The following is a 21,661-nucleotide window of genomic DNA, read 5'->3' on the forward strand; positions in this document are numbered from 1 at the left end:
CTGTTAATTTTTTTTCAAATAAACCTTTTAAACTTGCAAAACAGAACTACTTATTGGCTCAGTGGGGTCAGGGGGATTCTAAGAGAGGGGTGTTATATAGGGGTAGTCATCCAGAACTCATGAACTGGACATAAAGATATATCAATAAGGGTTTCCATTCAGTATCCCAGACTATGCATTGACTTAGCTGTAGTGTTGAATTGAATCCTCTTACAACACAGAGGTAAGTAAATTCAACACACAGTCACTATTATATACATATAACCCTAATTATTTATTAGACAAGTCTTAATGAGAAACACCACTTATTATCGGACAGAGGTGAGCGCTTAACATAAGATGGCACTCTAATAAGTTATTAAAAAGGGAGGGGAAAAAAGGCAGAGTTATTGAAGCACACACATTTCAATACTTTTTAAAGAACCAAAGTAAGGCAGGATAGGCAGAGTTCTACTGGAGAGCAAGGAAGTCAATTGCAAAGCCCACTCTTGGAGAGAGCAAGCAGAAGGGGTCCAGGTTCACACAGTGGGGTTATGCCCAAAGAGTCTTGTAGATAGTTCGCACACAAAGAATGAAATTAAAGTAAGGAAAAAGTTAGCTAGGTTGTCCCAGGCCAGCCCAGGTTAGAAAGTCGAGGCTTTACTGTCACCCCGAACGATCTGTCGCAAGGGAAGCCAGGCGGGACACAGTACCTTAAGTGGGAAGGAGGCTCCAGCGAGGGCAGTTGTTCCTGGCAGCGGGTGCAAGTCAGTGTTTCGTCCAGAGGAAGAGGAGTCTCGCCGTGGAGGAAAGATGAAGGTCGTTGCACTGCCAGGGAAGAAACCAGCCGCGGAGTTCTTCAGTTAAAAGGTACTACCCTTCTATTCGGGGTAATGGTAAACCGTGGTATTCCGGTTGCTGGGGTGTTTGGCAGGGGCAAGGCGGCCACGAGATGCTCCAGGAAGGTGAAAAGGCAGCAAAACTGGTTATCCCCACCAGTCAAAGGAAGAAGACTCTCCGGACTGGAGATCTCCTCTGTCGTCGGGAAGAAAAGTGGTGAGAAGGTTCAGCAGGGCTCCACCAGTGGTGTTGTCGTTGCAGGTCGGCTCAGCTTCTCCCTCGTCGGATTCTTAGGTCCTGTGGCGACTTCTGAAGTTCCAGTCCCCAAAGCCCTGCTTTTATGCAGCAAACCCCCATTCATTCAGCCTAGCTGTCAATCAAACATGCTAAGTGGTGAGCCGGCCGGCTCACCACTTGGGCCAATCACACAAGAGTGCGACTTGAGTTGCCAAGACAACTCAGTCCAGGGTGCCTAAACCCCCTCCCACACCCCCTGTGGTACCCAGACAGAGTGGCACCACTTTTGGATGCTTCTGTGGAGAAGCCCGCCAAAAAGTGGAACAAAGGGCTCGACTTGGGTTGGAGTCACAGAAGAGAACACAAACGCCATTTTAGAATAGAGTTCTGGCAAAAAATACCAACCGGTGAATTAATATTCAATAAATAAACCGGCGGTATGTTCTAGGCTATAGGAATTAAATAACTAAAGTTGGTAGCCTCGAACAATGGGAAAATCCCATAGAGATATATTCGTGGTCAAATATAAAAAGTAGTATCCGCTGCCACCAGCCAAAACTCAATCAGGAGGGACAGAGACGTGCCCCCTCGAACAACAGACCCCGGGGCAATCAAATTGCCCCGACCAGTATATCCACAATATGATGGTTTGTACTGGTTTCTGTTCATAATTTGGGACTAGTAAAGCCAACGGCGACTTTACATGCCCTGGGAGAGAGTAGTCAGTCCCAGGGTATGGAGTCTATGTTGGGGGGTCGCTACGACACCCCCTGGGTTACGGCACAGAGGGTGTTGTGTAACCCACATCAAAAACATAGACCCCATAGCCCATAAAACACATGGAAAGACAAAGGAACACCTCAAATCATGTCTAAGAGTGGGAATAAAAGAGTCTCACTCCTAGCAGGAGAAAAAAAATAAACCCCCAAAAAAATAAACCCCAAAAATCCAGCAAAGCTGCTGGGGGACTCACTAGGTTTGGGAAATTAGCCTTTACAGAGAATTCTCCCCAACACATGTGCAACCCGGGAGTCAGACGTTACAGAATCAGTGGCATGTTTTAAAAGCAAACTCAACTGTAGGCTCTTCAAGAGCCCGGTTTACTTGCATGCTTGCCTGAACGCCACAATGCCTCTTTCAAATTTCAGCAGAGTTTATTCTCAATAAAGAACACTCAAAAGGACCTTTACTGATAGAAATTAAGGTATCTCACATGAAGAAACATGCAAGTGCCTACTGTTAGAAGCCAGGAATGAGACACGGACACAGAACTTATGATTGGCGTCAAACTTTTATTACATCATACAGCATACAGGGGGTTGGAAAATACCTCACTAACCACTATCTAGGAGGTATTTTCCTACCACAACCGAAACAAAGGGGTCTGGCCTTTGTTAAGCTGTCCAAAGCAAAAATATATGTCTGTGTCCTAAATCCTATCCTGTTCCTCACACTCTAAAACTAACTCTGGATCTTCATTAAGGTTCTCCTCTTACGTTAACATATTATACACACTTGACTTTGCCTGGTATACTCTCCTGCCAGGAATTGCATGCAGTTACTTTCTTTTATCCATGAAATTACATTTTCACAATGTTGGTTTATCGAGCCTTGTTTGTTAAAGTTCGTTTCAATATTCGCTTCTTCTCTCACACATTGGGTCTCTGCCCCTTTTCTAAGACCATTACCTTTTACTTTGCTTTCTCTCCTGGTCTACTGGACTCTGTTTTTTCAACAATAGGACACCCATCCACTATTCCTACAAACAGTTTATTGAAACATTGTTGTACTTGAAGCAAGTACTTCCATGCATCCTGCACTTTATGCAATTTATGTAGCACTTTAAGGCAATTTTGCACAGAGACTGTTGGTCTGAATTAGTATTGTCTTGTGATTCTAATGTGTATTAATAGCAATACACTTTTGTTTAATATGTTGTCTGTGTACATGTATTTCAGAGATTTGTAGAAGCAACGCCATTAAATTATATGTTCTTTTCTTGAAAACAGTGTACCACTAGATTTATCATCCAATACAAAGTAATTATACAGACTAACATGTCCCCTTTTTGATACACATGATGGCAGGTATCCTACTCTGTGTTTTTAGTATACTAGATTTAAATTTCCCTACATTACTGAACAACTTCCAACGACTAGACTGCTGTGTTGGTTTACCGTTTTTAGTTATCTTCATCGCTCCGTCCCCCTTTCTCGCTGATTATTGGGAGTGATCATCACTATTCCTTGCTTTTTCCTCATCTCAGCTGTTGACACACTGTTTCTTACGTGATATTGGGGAAAACCTAGTAGGCCTAGCAAGTGGTTGAGGAAAAGTGTTACAAAATGCCACCACGGCATGAGGAATGGAAAAAAACATCCCTAAAAGAAGGGGGGTATGTGACTTTCACCATATATGTTGTGTCATCTCCCTGAGGGTCGCCTTCCCCTATGCAGCCCTCCCTCATATAGCTGCCAATAGTGTCAGGATCAGGTAGCGGCTGCAGTCCCCTGGCCACATGGGGAGAAGCTACCTCTGGGAAATGAGTGATGACATCAGATTCATCACAATATCCACGCAACAAAATTACAGAACATGCAAATGCTTTACAAAAATAGTTTTGTCTCTTAAATTTCCACCAGGATTTTTAAATCAGTTTCTTACGTGTTTACAACAGTGTGTAAAGAAATCACAAGTGAGGCGAAAAAGACCTGGTGGAACAGCACACAGCCAAAGCTGGATCTTGTTACAGAGTATGCTTTACAGAGGTCATTAAGATTAAAAGCGTGACATTTATTCAAAACTTCACAAATGGTGTCACTGAATACACAATGCAGAAAACAAACCTATTTGTTTGCCTATTAGACAATAACTTTCAGAAGATAATAGTAATTAGTCAAATGAGGCTGTACTGACATATGAAAGCAGTGCCACATGCCCCCAAACGTATCAATAGGAACATCAGTTAATAATGGTTAGTAACTAACCCCCACCCCCTATGTAGCATTATGTTACTTTGTTAACATTACATTGATTGCATTTTTTTACATAGGTGATTTCACTTCCTGTGATATAAAGACAGCCTGTTGACTGAAGTTCATCAGAACCGGTGACTCCCCTTGTAGTAAAAACTACTACAGTATCATATTGTATATCAAGAACTTTAGTAAGAACTTTGTTACAAAATGATAAATATAAGAGTTATCTTGGTGACAGTCTTTATTGGCATTTAATTAGCCTTCATGTGCATTTTGGACTCCAGTGTCTATGCACAGTGCTCACTCTACAAGTTATAAACTGTTACTATGATAAAAAACAACATCTTCAAATATTTAATCATATAGAGTGGTCTACTCCACAACCATAACTGCGTGTGGATGTGTATTTTGTAGGAAAATGTCAGCTTCGAGTGAAAATTAAGTTTTAGGCCCAAGCCTAATATCTCACTTTGAGTAAGTATTTCTCCGAATTCCTGCTGAAAGTCGAATTTTGGTAGACACCTACTTAAAACTGTTTTTCAGTAGGGTGAAACCAACACTGTATTATACGATAAAGAGAAATAACATGATGGGTACAAAGTACCTGTGTAAGTATTGTAGCCTTTTGTCCAGAAACTACTTTTAATGCAGGCTGCCCAGGTGTAGAGGATACCCCAGATCCTGATTGAACTATTGCATTTTGAGTGACTTGCTTCACAGAACTTTGAGCCGATGGCTGGCCAACCAAAAAAGTGCCCTGAAAGGAAAAACATCAATAAAGCATATAATGAATTGTCTTCATTAGTGGGCTTACACTTCATCATAGACCAACACTTTCAGTTCATCAAAGTACAAAACATGGCATGTGGTTTCCATCTCTTAGGTGAATGTAGATGTTCATGAAATGCAGCTATCACAAAGCACAATAGTTCAGAAAGGCATTAGTAGTGTGATAACAAAAGCAAGCTTGGGTTGATTACTGATCACAGTACATATTTACTCTACACAGAAATGTTTTATGGAGATGAGAAGTATGGGGTTGCTGGTGTGAGAGACATAGGAGTGTACCTTTTTGGTCCCTCATGAGAGATGTGGTTAACGGAACTGTGCTTTGTCTACCACCAAGGGTAAAGATACAATAATGTTAAGAAACTCCACAGTCTGTACATTAAGACATTTAGAAAATATTCCAGAAAAGTCTTAGTGTGCCTCCGCCACGTTACTTCACGTGTCTAGCACCCTGCCATGCTAATGGAGGTGATAATGGAGTCCTTTACATAAGGTTAAAAAAAGCTCCATTTAATGAAAGGGCGTGTGCCTCTACACCCAATCAAAAGGAAGGTTAGAATGCATCATAATAGCTGTAATGGAGATGCAAGACGGCTCATGATTAAGGACCTTCTTGTTGTCCACAGTGGCTTTGTGCAGGAGAAATGCAGTGTGGTGGTGTGCTGTGGTGAACGCAAGTATGGCCTTGGATGGGCTGAGTGGTGGGGGAAACAGGGGCACCAGACGGAGAGCAGTACGAGGAGTCTAGCACATCAGCCTGCCAATCCTTCCACAATTAGATTTCACCCGGCATTGGAAGGAGCAGATTGGCTGGCTCATCCGTGCTGAGTGCTAAATATTAGACCATGTTTTCTTCACTTTAGACAATCAAAGTGTACAAGGTGGGCTATAACCACCAATAGAAAAAACACACACACAATCTCACAGTCCCAATGAGGCTTCTGTTTTCCTCTGCATAATCTCTTATAGCTTTAGAGCTCTCAGCATCAGGCTTTGTACTTTGGTAGGTATTCTTCACCCTTATTAGCGACCCACACCTTCGATTCGGGATCACTAACCTTGGTGGGGGCCACCTCGACACAATAGATACTTCTGGTGCAGTTCCAATGCTTCATTTTTGACCCTCTAAGGCTTCCTTTGAGTCGTTTGATGCCTCATCTACCATCACTAATTATTTGTAAACTATATTTTTACTCATCTTCCTGGAATCCACATAACATGGGATGGCAATGCATGGATTGCTAAAATTAACTGAGTCCTTCATGGAGGGTTACACAAAGAGATCCAGCTTTGGTAGCCAAATCTAAGTCTGAAGATGCACCTTAATAAGTCAATCTCGGCCCCAAGTCATGCTATCTTTTGCCTCTGTTGGAGGCCTGCTTTCCAAAGTTGTGGCAAATTAATGGCAAATTAATGACAAATCCTTAGACTGTTAAGGAGATACGGATACGGCATTAGGATTGTCTGGAGGTGTTTGACCTTAGACCACTGCTCCAGAACTAGTCACCCACTTCACGAAGGCAGTTGGACACTGGAGAAAGGTTCTCTGGCAGAACACTGAGAAGCACATTTATAGTGCAGGACATCCTCATTTATGAAGTTTAACAGTGCAGGTCCACGAGTGGACACATATAGATTTAAAAAAGCAGAGAACTACTCTAAATTAATAACAAGCAACTATTATGAAAAAACTACCAATACAAAGTAATAACTATTTAAATAGAAGAACTATAAACAGAAAATGTCTCTAGGCGTTCAAACTGCAGCTCCTATGGTGTTGTGTTATGGGTGATTTCTTAAGGCTGACCTTCGCAAAGGAGTGTCAAATGAGTGACTAAACAAATGTGAATATTGTCATTATGGAAGCTTTCCAACTGGCTGGCAATATGCCTGCTGCAGAGACACGTGAGCGGCCTGTAAGTCAAAAGGTATCAATTTTGGAGTGCTAAATGGGTTACCTTGCCTGCTGCAGACCTGTACATAACCTGTATTTCAAAGATTTGAGTCCCAAAAGAACCAACTCAACCTTTCATCTTTACATGTGTAAGGAAGGCATTGTATCAAACAGTGAAAACAGACAAAGGTGATCACAGGTCAAAGATCTTTATTGAACTTCAATGGGTTGGTTGAACGCCTATCTAACCCTTAATCTAAGGATGGGAGCAAGTTAAAAATATCAAATAATAACAATGCAGTCACAGTGGAGTCTTTGTCAAAAAAGGGCCTACACCAAAACAAACTATTGTCAATCCTTACCTCTAAATAACAAATGTGTGGGAAAATGATGTATGCGAAAGAAAGGTTTTCAAGAAACACTACGCCAGGATAACCAAGTAGTTTGTTTCCCTTCCCCACATTTTCGGCATGGGACAAGGTGGCACACACTAGCTTGGCTCATTGGCTCATACCATACTCTGGTTTCTCCAACACTCGGATGCAGTTCAGGATACAGATATCCGGCCCTTCTGCACCAAAGTCTCTTTTCCTTTAAAAGTGTCTTATTCGTAGAATGTCAGGAGTAACAAATGCCAAAGTTCCTTTCTCATCAGGATTTTCACCTACACAAAGTCTTTGGGTGCTTTATTCACCCCGGGTCTCCCTGGGTCAGGTTTGGACTCCTTTTCCACTAATTTACAACGGGCCTCCCTCAGTCGGGCCCATAGCCCCCCCCCTTTTTATGTTAGTTCTCAATGGGTCTCCCTCAATCGGGCTCGGAACCCCTTTTTATACAATATTGTCACTCGTCTCGCTCAGTTGGGTGCGTACCTCCTTTTGTCAATTCACAGTGGGTCTCCCTCGATCGGGCTCGGACCATACATTCTCATCTTTCTCTTCTCCTTCCAATCGAACCAATGACTTTCGACAATGCAATGGATTTTACAAAGAACCTCACAGGACCACTTTGATTCTCTTACAGAGTCCCCATAGTGGCTTTCGTTTCCTTCCCGCCACTTCTCTGTGGCTCTTTCAAAAACAGAGACCTTCGATTGAGCACACCCGCGGTGCCGGACCACTCTGTTATCTTATATCTCGTTTTCCATTGTTCACTTTGCAGTTCAAACAACCATTGACAATTGATCGTCACTCAATTGATCTTTTACATGCGTCTTTCATCACACAAGCCAATGTTCACTTCTCTAAATACATTGTTGCCGCTTGCAACCTTGGCTTCAACACAGACCGGTCTCCCCAACTCACTGGCTGTGTTGAGTTCTGGACGCGGCTTTGATTCTGGGGCGAAGGATGGTACCACAGCAGCTGCTGCTCCTCCCGACTCGGCCAGTCATGCAGGAGGGTGTTAGAGCAGTTTATCTGCGGTTCTACCCAACTTCATCAAAACCATTCAACTGAAACAGTACAAGACTCCACTCTTAGTATAAGGCTGTACCATCTGAGTTTGTGGTAGTGTAGACAGAGCAGCCAGGCTTATCTTAGCAAGGAGAGAGGGCTGCAGACCGGTACAAAGAATCTATAACACAAATGAATCAATAGAAACATTGACAACCAGAAGCATTATAGAAAATAAAGGTTTATTTTTAAATTCAATGAAGCCAAGTTAAGGCATTGGGGCAAGTACTGGTCAAAGTCAAACACATTATAAAAAAAACAGAAAGACAACACAATGCTTGAAGGTACACAGAGCAAACCATATATCCTTGTTTGGGACACTTAACAGTACTTCTAGGGAAGTCGAGCCTTTTTTTTTTTTTTAACACATTCAGTATAGGACACACCTATTCTTGGGGAGTGAAACCAACGGTTACTTTCAGATTACATTCAGTAATACCAGGGTAGTAGACGCTAACAGTTGCACTTTAATGCTCAGCAAGAAATCACATAAGGCAACTGGACAATATACATTTTGTGAATAGTGGAACACATTCTAGGTACAGTAAAAACATATAACTATTTTTGTGATAACATACAGTTATGCTAGGTGAGTAAAATCTAAAGAAGTAATATTCAATTACAGGTGCTTTTGAAATCAGTGAAACACAGACTGAGATAAGCAGTAACTCTCCTTATTTTAGGATGGCACACAGCTAACTCAAGCTAAGTAAACCCCATATACTTTTTCAAGGAGCTGATCAACAACTTGGGGCAGGTATAAACCTAAGACTGTTTTGTTATCTGTCTGAAACAGAACAGGGAAAGCAAAACCCAGTGTTACTCTTTATAAATGACTCAAAGTTATTCTAGGTAGGTTAAACCTAATGTAGACTTATTCTGGATAAGCTAACGGCAAGTCAGGGGAAGCAAGATCCAGTTGGGAAACGACACACCATTTTTTTTGGGAAAGAAATAGGTAAGTGAAGCCAACAGCATTACTTTTGGGGAAGAGGCACAACCAATTCACAGGCGAGTAAAATCACTTCACTTCTACTTTTCAGAATGGCAGAACATTTCTAAGGTAAGTACACCAACCTTATATATACTTTCCAGAAAGGTTAGAACATACTTTCTTACAATGTGAATACAGTTCGAATCCTCTAATGAAATCTAGGTAAGCCTTTCCCAGCAGTAAAAGTGTTAATCAAATTACAACCTATGAGGGGACAAGCAATGCCAAAGTCAATAGCTATAGAAGGGTGTCTTTAAGGAGCCAGTAGAGCCAAAGTCAATTGGACTACGTCAATAGTTCTGATGCAATTCTTCTTGGACAAAGTCTGATAGGTCAAGGAACTCGCTGAAGGAACACAGGCTTTTAAGCCTGTGCAAGGGGAGTTGAAATCAACTCCAAAAGGTAAACCAGTGCACTTCTCAAGTGAGAAAGCACAACGTATGGCAATAAGTTAAGCACCCCAAGCCCCCACAGTACCTCTGGTTTGAAGAAACTGCTCCGGCTGGATTTCTCCTTCCTACAGTCAAGCAGACCCTTGTTCCTATGCCTCGGTCGTGGGGACAAGAGGGAGGTCGTCTGGTGGGCTCCTGCGGCAGTACTCAGGAGAGGGCTTCGTCAGGGGAAGGAACAAGGAAGGACAAGAAACACTAAAATGGTGAAAAAACAAGACAGGGGCTATTTTGTTAAAATGAGCACCCATGGGTGCCTTTACCATGGCTGTGCACACAGCCCGCGGTAAAGGTGAACCGAATTAATAATAGGTATCACTGCCACCAGCCATTGAAGGTAAGCTTGTCCCTGTAACAGAATTGTTACAGCTTTAGTGTGAAAGGGGATACGTTGCATCTCCCCAGAACTCCACATAAGGTGGGGTGTGCTGACTTCACCAAATAAAATGTAAAAGGGATCCAAAGATCCTTTCTACCCTTGGGAACAGTAGTTCTCCCAGGGTTAGCCAGAGAAAGTTAGAAGGGGAGCCCCTAGGGCAACCCAGCAACAAAAGGCACTTATTGCCAAAAAGTTGTTAAAGAGGATAACTTTTAAAAGACACTATGGAGAGTCTTAAAAATGACACCCACAAAAAGAGTTAAAGATTCTGTGAGTGTGGAAAAAGTTTCCCACTCACTGAGGTATAAGGAAAGATAATCCACCAGTAAAGCAAAAAAGTCCTGAGGTTGACACAGGTCAGGAAGATTTATCGTTACTATGAAAATCTTACCTAACAAAGGGTCCTAACTCAGCTGCTGCCTGGAAGGTGCTGCTCCTTCGTGTGTTCTGCCTTGCTCAGAGTGCACCCTCGTGCTCCACCTTTTATCCGTGTGGGCAAACCCAATTAAAGTCAGGTGTGTGTTGGGGGATGGGTCCATGGATTGGGGGATCAATTCTTGTCAAATTAAACTGTTAAACACTTTATTCGATGTAAGAGAGGATATGTAAATGGGAAATACAGGAACCACCATTTTGCTGGGGATGTGACAAGAGCTTGGAACACTGATGCACATGATATAGTACTGCAGTCAAGTGTCATTGTACTGGGGAAAGGTCAGGGGAAGGATTAACCAGATTCCGGAAACTGATCTGCCAAAACGTTTCTTAGTTTTCATCATGTGCAGGTTGAAAAGAATTTCATGTTATGAAAAGGTCTGTTTCAAAGAGCTACTATTATTTATAGGAAGGGGATCCTTAAAATCTGGAAGTACAGAGGGAGACAAGTCGGAGAGAAAGACCAAAGATACCAAGGGCCTTATTCACAGAGCGTTTACCTATGGGATTGCACCATTATAAAATGCTTCTGTGAATCAGGTTTTAAGAATCAGTTTAAAGGGTTATTAACCTTTTGTTAAACTCTACAAAGGAATGTGTGAGGATAATGGCAAACCCAACAAGTAAGGTTCAGAATAGTAGCTGTAATCAAAAAAGAAACAGTCAGCATTATAGCTTTAAGTGTCTGGGTCTAGTGCGAAGATGGCAGCCAAAGTGGTTTGCAGCCAAGTGTTTAAAAGAGAGGACATTCCTCCCCATCTGCTCCAAAGGGGTTCTCCAAAAAAGTGCTCAGTGTTCCAAAGTTCAACAAATCCCAAAGTCCAGTGGTAAGGGCAAATCTAAAGTTTCAAATGTTACCTGCGTCAACACAAAAGAAGCGTCCATGAAGTCTTCCCTCTTTAAGGGGAGGCACCTCTTCCACACTTCGAGGTACCAAACAAAGGATAGCATGGTCCTTTGACCCCTCTCCCTGTGCTAGAGGGGTTCTTAGGCTATGGACCCATGTCTCCCGGGCAGATGAGCTATTCCGGGTCTTACTGAATGGTGCCTCCTAGGTTTCTTCTTTGGTGTTCTCTACTGGCGATAGCATGGGAGCTTTTATCCAGTTCAGGGACAAGGTTAGTGCTTGGGAGATTACCCCATTTGATTAGGTGTGTTCTATGTTCTACAGTGCTCGTGAAAAAGACTAGTGCGGCAAGAAATGGGTTTTTAGAAGAGCCTGGAAAGAGGGGTAGTTCCGCTGAGACTGTAAGACAAGAGGAAGAGAGTTCCATAATCAAGGAGTAAGGACCAAAAAGAGTGCCACCTCGACAAAAGTAACATTAACGAGGAACACTAGCAGGAAAGGACTGGAAGAATACAAATGCACAAAAGTGACTAGGGAACCAATGTATCCTTAATAACAGTGCCATATAATGATTGATGAACAAAGCAAATGAAGTGTTGATCAATTGGCAACTAGTGTTGAGATTAAATCATGTATTTAGTACTTGTGGGGCAATTGATAATCAAGCATGCTGGGCAGCACAATTCTGAATAATCAGAAGGCAGGAATACAAAGGTACAGAGAATGTCCATAGTACAGAACGGAAGAAACATGCACTGAAACCACAGATGATCTAGAGTCTATAGCAATGAATGGAGAATTGTTTTTAACGTTTTAATGGCAAAGGAGCAACTGCCAGAAAAAATATATATCTGCGAGATCAGGGAAAGGTCTGAGTCAAACTTAAAAACAAGGTTACACAGACAGAGATTGGGGCTGGTAACATTTCACTGGGTCACCATTCCAGGTCCTATTAGGCTATATTACCATTAATAAATAACACTTCAGTTTCGCCGGAATCCAAATGAAGATCATGCTCATCCATTCAGTAATCAATAGGCCAAAGGCATTCGACAAACCTAGATTTGACATCCAGGTCTGTCTCTAATCTCAACAGAATATAGGTATCAGCAAAAGAATAAAAACAAAAACCATACTAATGAATAAGCTGGGCCAAAGGTTGATGCATATATTGAACAATAAAGGAGAAAGTGCAGAGCCCCTGGGGACTCCACACCAAAGAGGATGAACTTTAGAAGAGAAAGGTGGAAGCTACCCCTTTTTGTATAGTTTGTCAGGAAGCAGCAGAACAAGACATGCACCCTATTCTGGATGACTATCTCTGTGACCTGATGTAAAAGAATAGAACAATCAATGATATCTAATGGCACGGACAGATCTAGAATTATCAGGGCAGAGATGCATAGTCATCTGAGGCATGACAGAGATAATGGAGTACAGACAAGAAGACTGATTCCATACCCCTGGTCGAGCAGAAACCCACCTGAAAGAAGTCTAAAGCATTTGCATGTTGCAGATAACTGTGAAGCAGGGAGGATGACTAAAAACTTAAGCAAGCAAAGATATATTGCGGAAATTAGAGAAAATAGTAGAATGCAGTGAAGGTTTCTTCAGCAGCGGAAGTAAAAGTGCATCTTTGAAGATTTCTGGAGCAAAGCCTTCCATGAACAAGGAATGAATAAAGAGATTAAGAGTAGAGGCCAAGAACTCACTCATATATTTTAGGATTTTTAAATTAACAGGGTCATGCAGAGAGACAGATTTAACAAGGGACAGCAGACTAATAGCAACGTCACAGCAGGAAATTAATACCTGCCAGTAAGGGGCGAAAAAGAGATGTGTGAAAATACAGTGCTAGCCGGTTGGATTTGTGAGTGCATAGTTGCAATGTTATCATGCAAAAAAAGGCTGACAACGCATCCACAAGAAACTGAGAAGGAACTGATGTTTGGGAGTCCATAGAATTCAATGAGAGTTCCTTGAATAGTGGGATATTTTTGAAGGAGACAGAATTTGGTGACAAAAAAGGATTATTTGGTGTCATTTATTTTTAGATGATAATCTTTAGGGCTCCGTCACCTTTGGACCTGGTGGTGTTTGGCGTAGAAGCATGGCTCTACTCCTCTTCCCCCCACTTCTAATTTTCAATGCCATCTCCCTGGGTCTTCTCCATTTTGGCTAGCCCAAGGCTCTCCTCCCTTCCAGTGTAGTGATGCATCTCATTCCTCCGCCTGCCTCTACAATCTTCCCTGGACCACCTTGGTCCTCCCGCACCTCATTCTTGCTGCCTAGATGGGGCGTCTTAACTTTCCTAAAATTATCGAGCTCGATCCCACTCTCTAGTGGCTCAATCTGTTTCCTTATGGCATCCATTTTCCCCCTTCTGCCAACATCCGTCTCTCCTCTGATGGAATCTCGTCTTTTCATTGTAACTCTCCAAGTCTTCTTCTCTACCCTTTGCATATCAATACTATCCTCCAAGAGCGACTCTCCATTTTCTCTCTAAATTAACTGTCCAATTTGTTCTCATTCCCCTCTGTAAGTTGACATCTCCCATCTTTCGCTCCACTTCCTTCTTTATGCTACCAATACTCACTTCCTCTAATTCAAGCACTCTATCCGATACAATCTCTCCCTCCTCTTTACCCCACACTTCTCACTCCTTAACGTACATGAGGTGCCTCCTCCTTCCTGGTCTCTGCTGTCAAGTTCTAATCGCTTGGATTCTCCAAGACAGGGTTCTGCTGCTCCGCCAAGCATCGACACCATCTGACTTTGCAGGTTGCTTTTTAAACACTGGTCTCCACTGCCCTTGGAGGACATAAATTGCACCTGTGAAGTATGGAGTGGCCTTTCCTGGGATTGGGTCATGTGCAGGTGATCAAGTGGGCTGAGAAGGGCAGTGCCTAAGGTTATATCATGGCCTGCCACCATTCTGCTTTTAATACTAGACCCAACGATATGGATGTTCTCCTCTCCTCCATTCAGGTGCGCCATTTTTTTTTTTTTTTTAGCATGCGTTTATTTCAAACCAAGGCAGGACAGTTAACAAATAGCGTTGCATGATAATATTACTCATTTTTGACAATTCCCTTTAGGTCATACACTCTCCCCCCCCCTCCTCCTCCCCTCTTCCCCCTCTGGTCCCAATGTTGCCTCTCCCGGTTCCTTCGTTCTGCGGCATCGTCCACTGCCCCCGCCATTCAGGTGATGCCTTGATCCTTCAGGGCCCATCGAGTGTTGAGCGGTTTAAATGTTAAGGTGGGGAATCGCTGGTCATAGTCCAGTATTGGGCCCCAGACATTCTGGAAACGGTGCAGGACTCCTGCCCTCGCTGCGATCACTTTTTCCGCGATCAGGATGTCCCATAATTTTCCCCACCAGTGGGCCATACAGGGGCCATCCGGGGACTTCCAGAAGCGGACTAGCACAGTTTTGCCTACCAGAAGGCATTGCGTTACTAATTTTGCTCTGTTTCCGGAACAGGGTATATACCAGGGGTCAGGACCCCCAGTAAGACGGTTTTGGGTGCCATCCCGGTAATTTGTTTGATCGTTGCCAGGCCCCGTTCCCAGAATTGCCGGATCTTTGGGCAGACTCACCACATGTGAAAGAAGGAACCAGGCTGGGGGCATCCTCTCCAGCAGGAATAGTCCATCCGTGGGTTCATATGGTATAGCCTAAGAGGGGGGGTAGTACCAGCGCAGCATGAGCTTGTATGCACATTCTTTGTTGATGACGCAGGTAGATGAGGAGTGGGTGCGTGTCCAGATGTCCACCCAGGTCTGGTCTTCAATCGGGTGACCCAGGTCGGCCTCCGATTGGGCCATGCATCGCATTCTTGCACTTAGGAAGTGTTAGGCAGAAATCTGTGCAGTTCCCTCTGGGACCACTGCAAAAGATTTAAGACTACAGGTGTTTGGCAGTAAACCCACTTGGTAGCAGTCTGTACCACACAGATTCACTTGGTAGCTGTGGCTGAGCAGTCAGACTTCCATCAAGAAGAGTTAGGCAGTATACAGAGTATTCACAATAGGTCAAGAGAACACAGTAGAACAAGTAAACGCTGACCAGTGCCTGGTGTAAAAGAGATATAATTATTTATTTAAAACCACATCTAGAAAAACACACAGGCACAAATAGTTAGCAATTCAAAAACACGGTCACAAAAAGATATACAATCCCTTAAAAGAATATTAGGCAAGCCTTAATTACAGCCCCACTTATTTTCAGACAGCGGTGAGCGCTTAACGTAGATGGCACTCTAATAGTTTGTTTTAAAAAAGGAGAGAAAAGCAGAGAATCAATTGAAACAGATCCCAACACTTTTACAAGAACCTAAAAAGAGAGAAAGGCAAAGTAAAACGGTGAATTCAGAGTCAGGAGGCCGGATCCGCTTTAAGCGGATCGAAACGAAATGTGTCCAAGGTCACACGGTTGCAGTGCGCAAAAGTCTTGTAAAGGTGCAAGAAGGAGTTGGACCAAAGAAAGGGACCAGTTAGAGGGTCAAGGCGGCCAGCCCAGTCCAGAAGGTTAAGGAGTTATTATTACCTTGTTGCAATCTTTAGAAAGGGAGGCCTGGCGGACACGGTACCTTAAAGTGGTGAGAATACTCCAGCGGGGGCAGTTGTTCCTGGCAGCAGATGCAAGTCGGTGCTTCGTCCGGGGGAAGAGAGGATCTCGTCGTGGAGGAAGACAGGAGTCCGTTGCACTGCCAGGGAAGAAACCAGCCGCGGAGTTTCTCAGGTGCAAGGAGCGGTCCGGTGATTCGCGGTTCAGTGGCGAGTGGCTATCCGGCTGCCGGGGTGCTTGGCACCGGCAGTTCAACCACAAACCGGGCTGGGGTGCGGAGAAAGAAAGGTAAACTGGTTGTGCCCACCAGTCAAGGGAAGAAGCCTCTCCAGCCGGGAGATCTTCTCTGTCGTCGGGAAAAGTGGTGAGACGGTTCAGCAGGGCTCCACCGGTGGTGTCGTCATTGCAGGTCGGCTCAGCTTCTCCCTCCTCAGATTCTTAGGTCCTGTGGCGACTTCTGAAGTTCCATTCCCCAAAGCCCTGCTTTTATGCAGCAAACCCCCATTCATTCAGCCTAGCTGTCAATCAAACATGCTAAGTGATGAGCCGGCCGGCTCACCACTTGGGCCAATCACACAAGAGTGCGACTTCAGTTACTAAGGTAACTCAGTCCAGGGTGCCTAAACCCCCTTCCACACCCCCTGTGGTACCCAGACAGAGTGGCACCACTTTTGGAGGCTTCTGTGGAGAAGCCCGCCAAAAAGTGGAACAAAGGGCTCGACTTGGGCTGGAGTCACAGAAGAGAACACAAACGCCATTTTAGAATCGAGTTCTGGCAAAAAATACCAACCGGTGAATTAATAGTAAATAAATAAACCGGCGGTATGTTCGAGGCTATAAGAATTAAATAATTAAAGTTGGTAGCCTCGAATGATGGGAAAATCCCATAGAGATATATTCGCGGTCGAATATAAAAAGTAGTATCCACTGCCACCAGCCAAAACTCGATCAGGGGGGACAGAGACGTGCCCCCTCGAACAACAGACCCCGGGGCAATCGAATTGCCCCGACCAGTACATCCACAATATGATGGTTTGTGCTGGTTTCTGTTCATAATTTGGGACTAGTAAAGCCAATGGTGACTTTACATGCCCTGGGAGACAGTAGTTAGTCCCAGGGTATGGAGTCTATGTTGGAGGGTCGCTACGACACCCCTGTGTTACGGCACGGAGAGTGCTGTGTAACCCACATAAAAAACACATGAGACCCTATGGAGTAAAAGACCCCATAGCCCATAAAACCCATGGAAAGATAAAGGAACACCTGAAATCACGTCTAAGAGTGGGAGTAAAAAGAGTCACATTCTTAGCAGGAGAAAAAATAAACCCCAAAAATCCAGCAAAGCTGCTGGGGGACTCACTAGGTTTGGGAAATTAGCCTTTACAGAGAATTCTCCCTAACATGCACAACCAGACACTCTGGCACCAGTTGTGGATTGGGACCAAACATTCCCAACCCACTTCCTGGATCCCCACGCACGTGGTACGCACTAGCCCGCAAAATCTCTGGGTTTCCCAGGCAAGTGCATGACCATAAAAGGATTTTCCTGATCTAGCAGGGCAGGAAGAAGGCTAAGAGAAAAGATGGCCAAGGAACAAACAACAAACCTTGTGGCACGGCCATGTTGGGACACTAGCCACTGTTGGCAGCCAAACGCGGTAAACACAATAAGAATAGAGAAAAATACAGTAAAAAGTATGGAAAAGTAACTGCTGCCACCAGTTTTTCATTAAGCACATCTTAGGAAACCAAAAAATCACTGAGAGTAGTCTAAGGTCTGTGAGAAAATTGAGGGTATTCTCACTCATGAACCCTCTGGATCCTCTGCACAGGTGGCCAGGGAAAGGCAATCGCTGTTCTATCCCGACCCTAGGTGCGGAGAAGTGAGGGAGGATCACCTGGGCGGAGGATCCTTGGGAACAGGAAGTGGGGTGCCCTTGGCCGAGACATGTATCCCTCTTTCCCTAGTGACAACAAACCCAACCCCTCCCCAACCTTTATGGGCCGTTATAAGCCAGCTCCCCTCATTTCTCCACCATTGACACTTGACAGTACTGGGATGAAGAGGCAACTAATAGCAATAAAGACTATGCTCTTTTACCACTCTAGTACTGGGAAGTGGAAGACGTCTGTTAGGAGTAGTGAAGGTCAGACATGTCCCTTTAATGGTAGTCAGGCAGGACTGAATAATATTCATTCACACCTGCAGCCTGTCAAAGGGTTACAGCTGTATAAATGGAGCCCAGCCCAGTGCCAGAGGGAATCGACGGGAGAAGGACAAGGAGGCTGGTGCGTGCAGCAGAGGACCGTTCAGCATGGCGTGGGAGTGGAGACTCTCTCAACGGATCTGCCCCATTCCTTTCTATTTAAAGTGATCATTCCCCTGTGGTGGAGTACCACCCCAGGAGTATCTGAGGTGCAGAAACTTGAGCCCCGGCACTAGAGGAAGGCGGTAGTGATACGTGCTGCAGCCAAAACATCCTAAGTGACTAGTGACTTTCTGGGGCTTACGAAACCCTGTACGCATGTGTGAACTTAAGTATTTTATGAAATACATTGTATCGGAGTTGTCGCGTATGGCCGAAGGCAAGTTTTCGAAGGTCTCCGAATACCGAATAGTTCACTTAAAGTGGAACAAACATTTTTGCTTGTTAAATATACGAGAGGGCAATACTTTGTATCAGAGTGGACGCGTGTGGCAAGGAACACGATCCCGAAAGTCTCTGAACAACAACCTATACAATTAAAGCAAAACAAGCAATTACATTTGTCTACCATTAAACAAAAGGGAATATCTTGCATTAGAGTGGTCATGTGAGATGAGAAGCCCGTTTTCAAAGGTCTCCACACATTGAATAGTATATTTAAAGTAAAATTAACATTTACTGAACTTTATATGAAGGAAAAACAAACCTTAAGCCACACCAGAGGTTTAATTATTGAACACCAAATTGAATTAAGTCTTTGTTGCTAAACAGAACCTAAAGCTTTGAAACCAAAAGCTGACAAGAACAGGCAGACCAAGGACACTGCAGCCTGATGCAGACAATTTCAACCTGCGGGAAAACTAGAAAATCATTTGATCTGTGCATTAAGAAAACAACATTAACCAAACTGTGGAAGATGAAAACATTTTGTGTTTCTTTTGGAATTGTGTTTTGGAACTTGGGGAAGGGAATCCCGAATCCTAACTTGGGGAAGGAAACCCAAGACTTGAAGACTTCTTTGCATTCTCATTCTAAATAAGGGGATTTTGAGACTTTACAAAGAATACTGTTTTATACTTGGGGAAGAGAGCTGAAAGGAAGCAGAGAGCTGATACCTTCACAGGTCATACAAAAGAAACCCCATTGCACTGCAGTGGAAGATGCATTGTGCAATGTTAAAATGTTACCCAAACAGGGGGTGACTGCCAAAATGCTGAGAGGATGGCCACGTCCTCTGTGGTGGCCTAGTTTGGGGAAAGTGTTCAACAGTCTCTAAGGTTACTGAGTCACCAGAAAGTGTAAGGAAGTCTTCTAGTAGAATATTTTTTTGAACAGAAGCGCATTCAGGTCCTTTCTGAGTCCTTGACGATCAGACGAGTCTAAGTGCGGGGGGAATGGAAGGGGAAAGTCATGCCATGGTTTTGGCCATCCATTCTGAATTAAATGCCAACCCTTCATACAAGTTTGAATCTGTGGATGGAGAGGAGGACTGTGCCACAGGATCTTAGGTTTCATTGTGATGTGTAATGGTTCAGCTTGTTGCTAAAAAACTATGTGGGGGCGATATGCATGTGCGCCAGTTAGCACTGTAGTCCAGATAAAGTAGTTTCAAAACATTTCTCTGTGTTAGTATTATTACGGTGCAAGGCCTAAATCTTACAATATTTACCGTATTGTGTTTTTTATTGGTAGTGAGGCCAGGATTTCATTATATTCATTGTATTTAATTAATGAACTATGATTTTATATTCTGGTTTTAATGGTGCATACCAAATAAACTTTATTTTGATTGAATGTTTTACAGGGAGCCAACAAAGGTTTGCCAGTCCATTCAGAGATTTATACTCTTTCTCAGGCCAAGTAACGTTCTGGTTGCTTGGTTTTGTACCTCTTGCAGGTGTCTTATGGTGTATGCAGGAATACCCATTTAAGGAGCTAGAACAGTCTAGTCCAGAGAGGATGAGGACCTGAATGACTTTCACATCATGGTGGAATTCAAAGAAGGGTAAAGTACTTCCCTAATGTAAGTGCTAAAAATTGGTGATCTTGGCGACTGCACCAATCAGGGAATTGAAGGAGACATCAATCTGCTAGTTTCTTGCAGACGTGGGCGGTATCCCCTTTAAAATTCTCCAGGTAAGTAAGATAATGGTGCTTGGGTGAGGGCTGTATCGCACTATCTCCGTCTTGCTTCCCATTGAAGCACAGGAAACTGCTGGTCATCCATTTTTAGATTTGTATGAGGTAGTTATCTAGTGGAGTTTTAAAAATTTCTAGCCATGTTGGATTAGGATTTCGGAGTCATCCATGTACTTGTGGAAGGGAGTCCCAAATGATTCTGGGATTGTGGCAAGTATATGTTGATGTGCCACTGGAACAGTGCATATCTTTGAGGTACTCTATAAGAAACAGATTCAAGTTTGTAGGGTGCTAGCATACCTGGAAACATCAGTTATTCAGGTATGTGGTGAGCCGAGCTAGGGCAGGGCCATTGATTCTGGTTGACCATATTTTTCAGGATTTACTCTCTGATGTGGAGTAGTTTCTGCCCTTCTGGTGGGTCTGAAGCAGACTTCTGGTCTTGCAGAATTTTGGCTTAAAGTAGAATGTTTGAGATGGGGTAACTCTTCCTGATCCTTGTGATGCACTCCTTTGGGATGTGCGTGCTGGCACTAGTGTAGTTGTATGTTTTTTACGGTAGTTTCACAAGTCCTTCTTACAGTATTGTTGAGATATTGGTGACGCTCACTTTTGTTTTTGGAGAATTTAATTGGGAGGCTGGCTAGGTATAGTACAGGCAGCCCTCTAGATAAGGTGCGTATTGTGCCTTTTTACGCATGTAATTGTAGCCAATACAGATTATTTCATTTTCTACTGCGTACCGTGTACGCTGTATTTATTCATTTAAAAAACATACTTTCCACCGCTGGATGGTACTGTAGAGTTTCTTTTGTCATAGCCTTTCTTATGCATGATCATTTCCAACGGAAAGACCACGAGTCCCCTTGAAAATGTGTGACAGTTAAAGAGCAACACAATAAAGCATGCACCCTTTTGAAATGTGTTCATACCCATAACGTCTAATAGCTTCATATGCTAAAAAGTTTAATTTGATGTCTTTAGTTGAATGTTCTTTAACCATACATAACACAGTGGAGGTTTGTGTCACGATGCCTGCCCCCGGAAAGCCAGACCAGGCCCAGCAACCCCGGAAGCAGGCATCATGCCACTTGAAGCATGCCCAAAAACCCCAGTTAGGGGCTCTTTGGCTACAGTCCTGGCGCCTATGGCACCATGCTCATAAGAATAAAGTCAGTCCTGGCGCCATGTGCGCCAGGCTCATTACAGAAATCTTACCTGTTGCAGACCATGCTGCATACCTATCTGATGCAGACCATGCTGCACGAAGCCACAAGCCAAATGAGGCTTAAAGGGACTACTTTACCTCAGGGACTCCTTTCCTTTCGGGTGGGGCTGTGGAAGAATACTTACCTGGGACTTCTTCCAAGGCTATTTAAGCCACACCCGGACAGCCACATGTGCTTCGCGTTATTCTGCTTGCTGCAGCGTAACGCTTATCGTGTCTTCAGCATCTCCAGTCTTCAGC

General features: G+C 43.7%; 1 protein-coding gene across 4 annotated transcripts in view; it reads right to left on the reverse strand.

Annotated features, from left to right (window-relative positions):
- YEATS2 (YEATS domain containing 2) overlaps positions 1-21,661 on the reverse strand; it is a 1,971,885-nt gene that overhangs the window by 920,945 nt on the left and 1,029,279 nt on the right. For all 4 annotated transcript variants that reach the window (XM_069617830.1, XM_069617832.1, XM_069617831.1 and 1 more), the window contains one exon: positions 4,639-4,791. In XM_069617830.1, the coding sequence (XP_069473931.1) occupies positions 4,639-4,791 (153 nt within the window). The remainder of the gene's footprint in view (positions 1-4,638; positions 4,792-21,661) is intronic.

This window comes from Ambystoma mexicanum, chromosome 10, assembly GCF_040938575.1.
Source record: "Ambystoma mexicanum isolate Mex_15411 chromosome 10, UKY_AmexF1_1, whole genome shotgun sequence".
Taxonomy (NCBI): Eukaryota; Metazoa; Chordata; class Amphibia; order Caudata; family Ambystomatidae; genus Ambystoma; species Ambystoma mexicanum.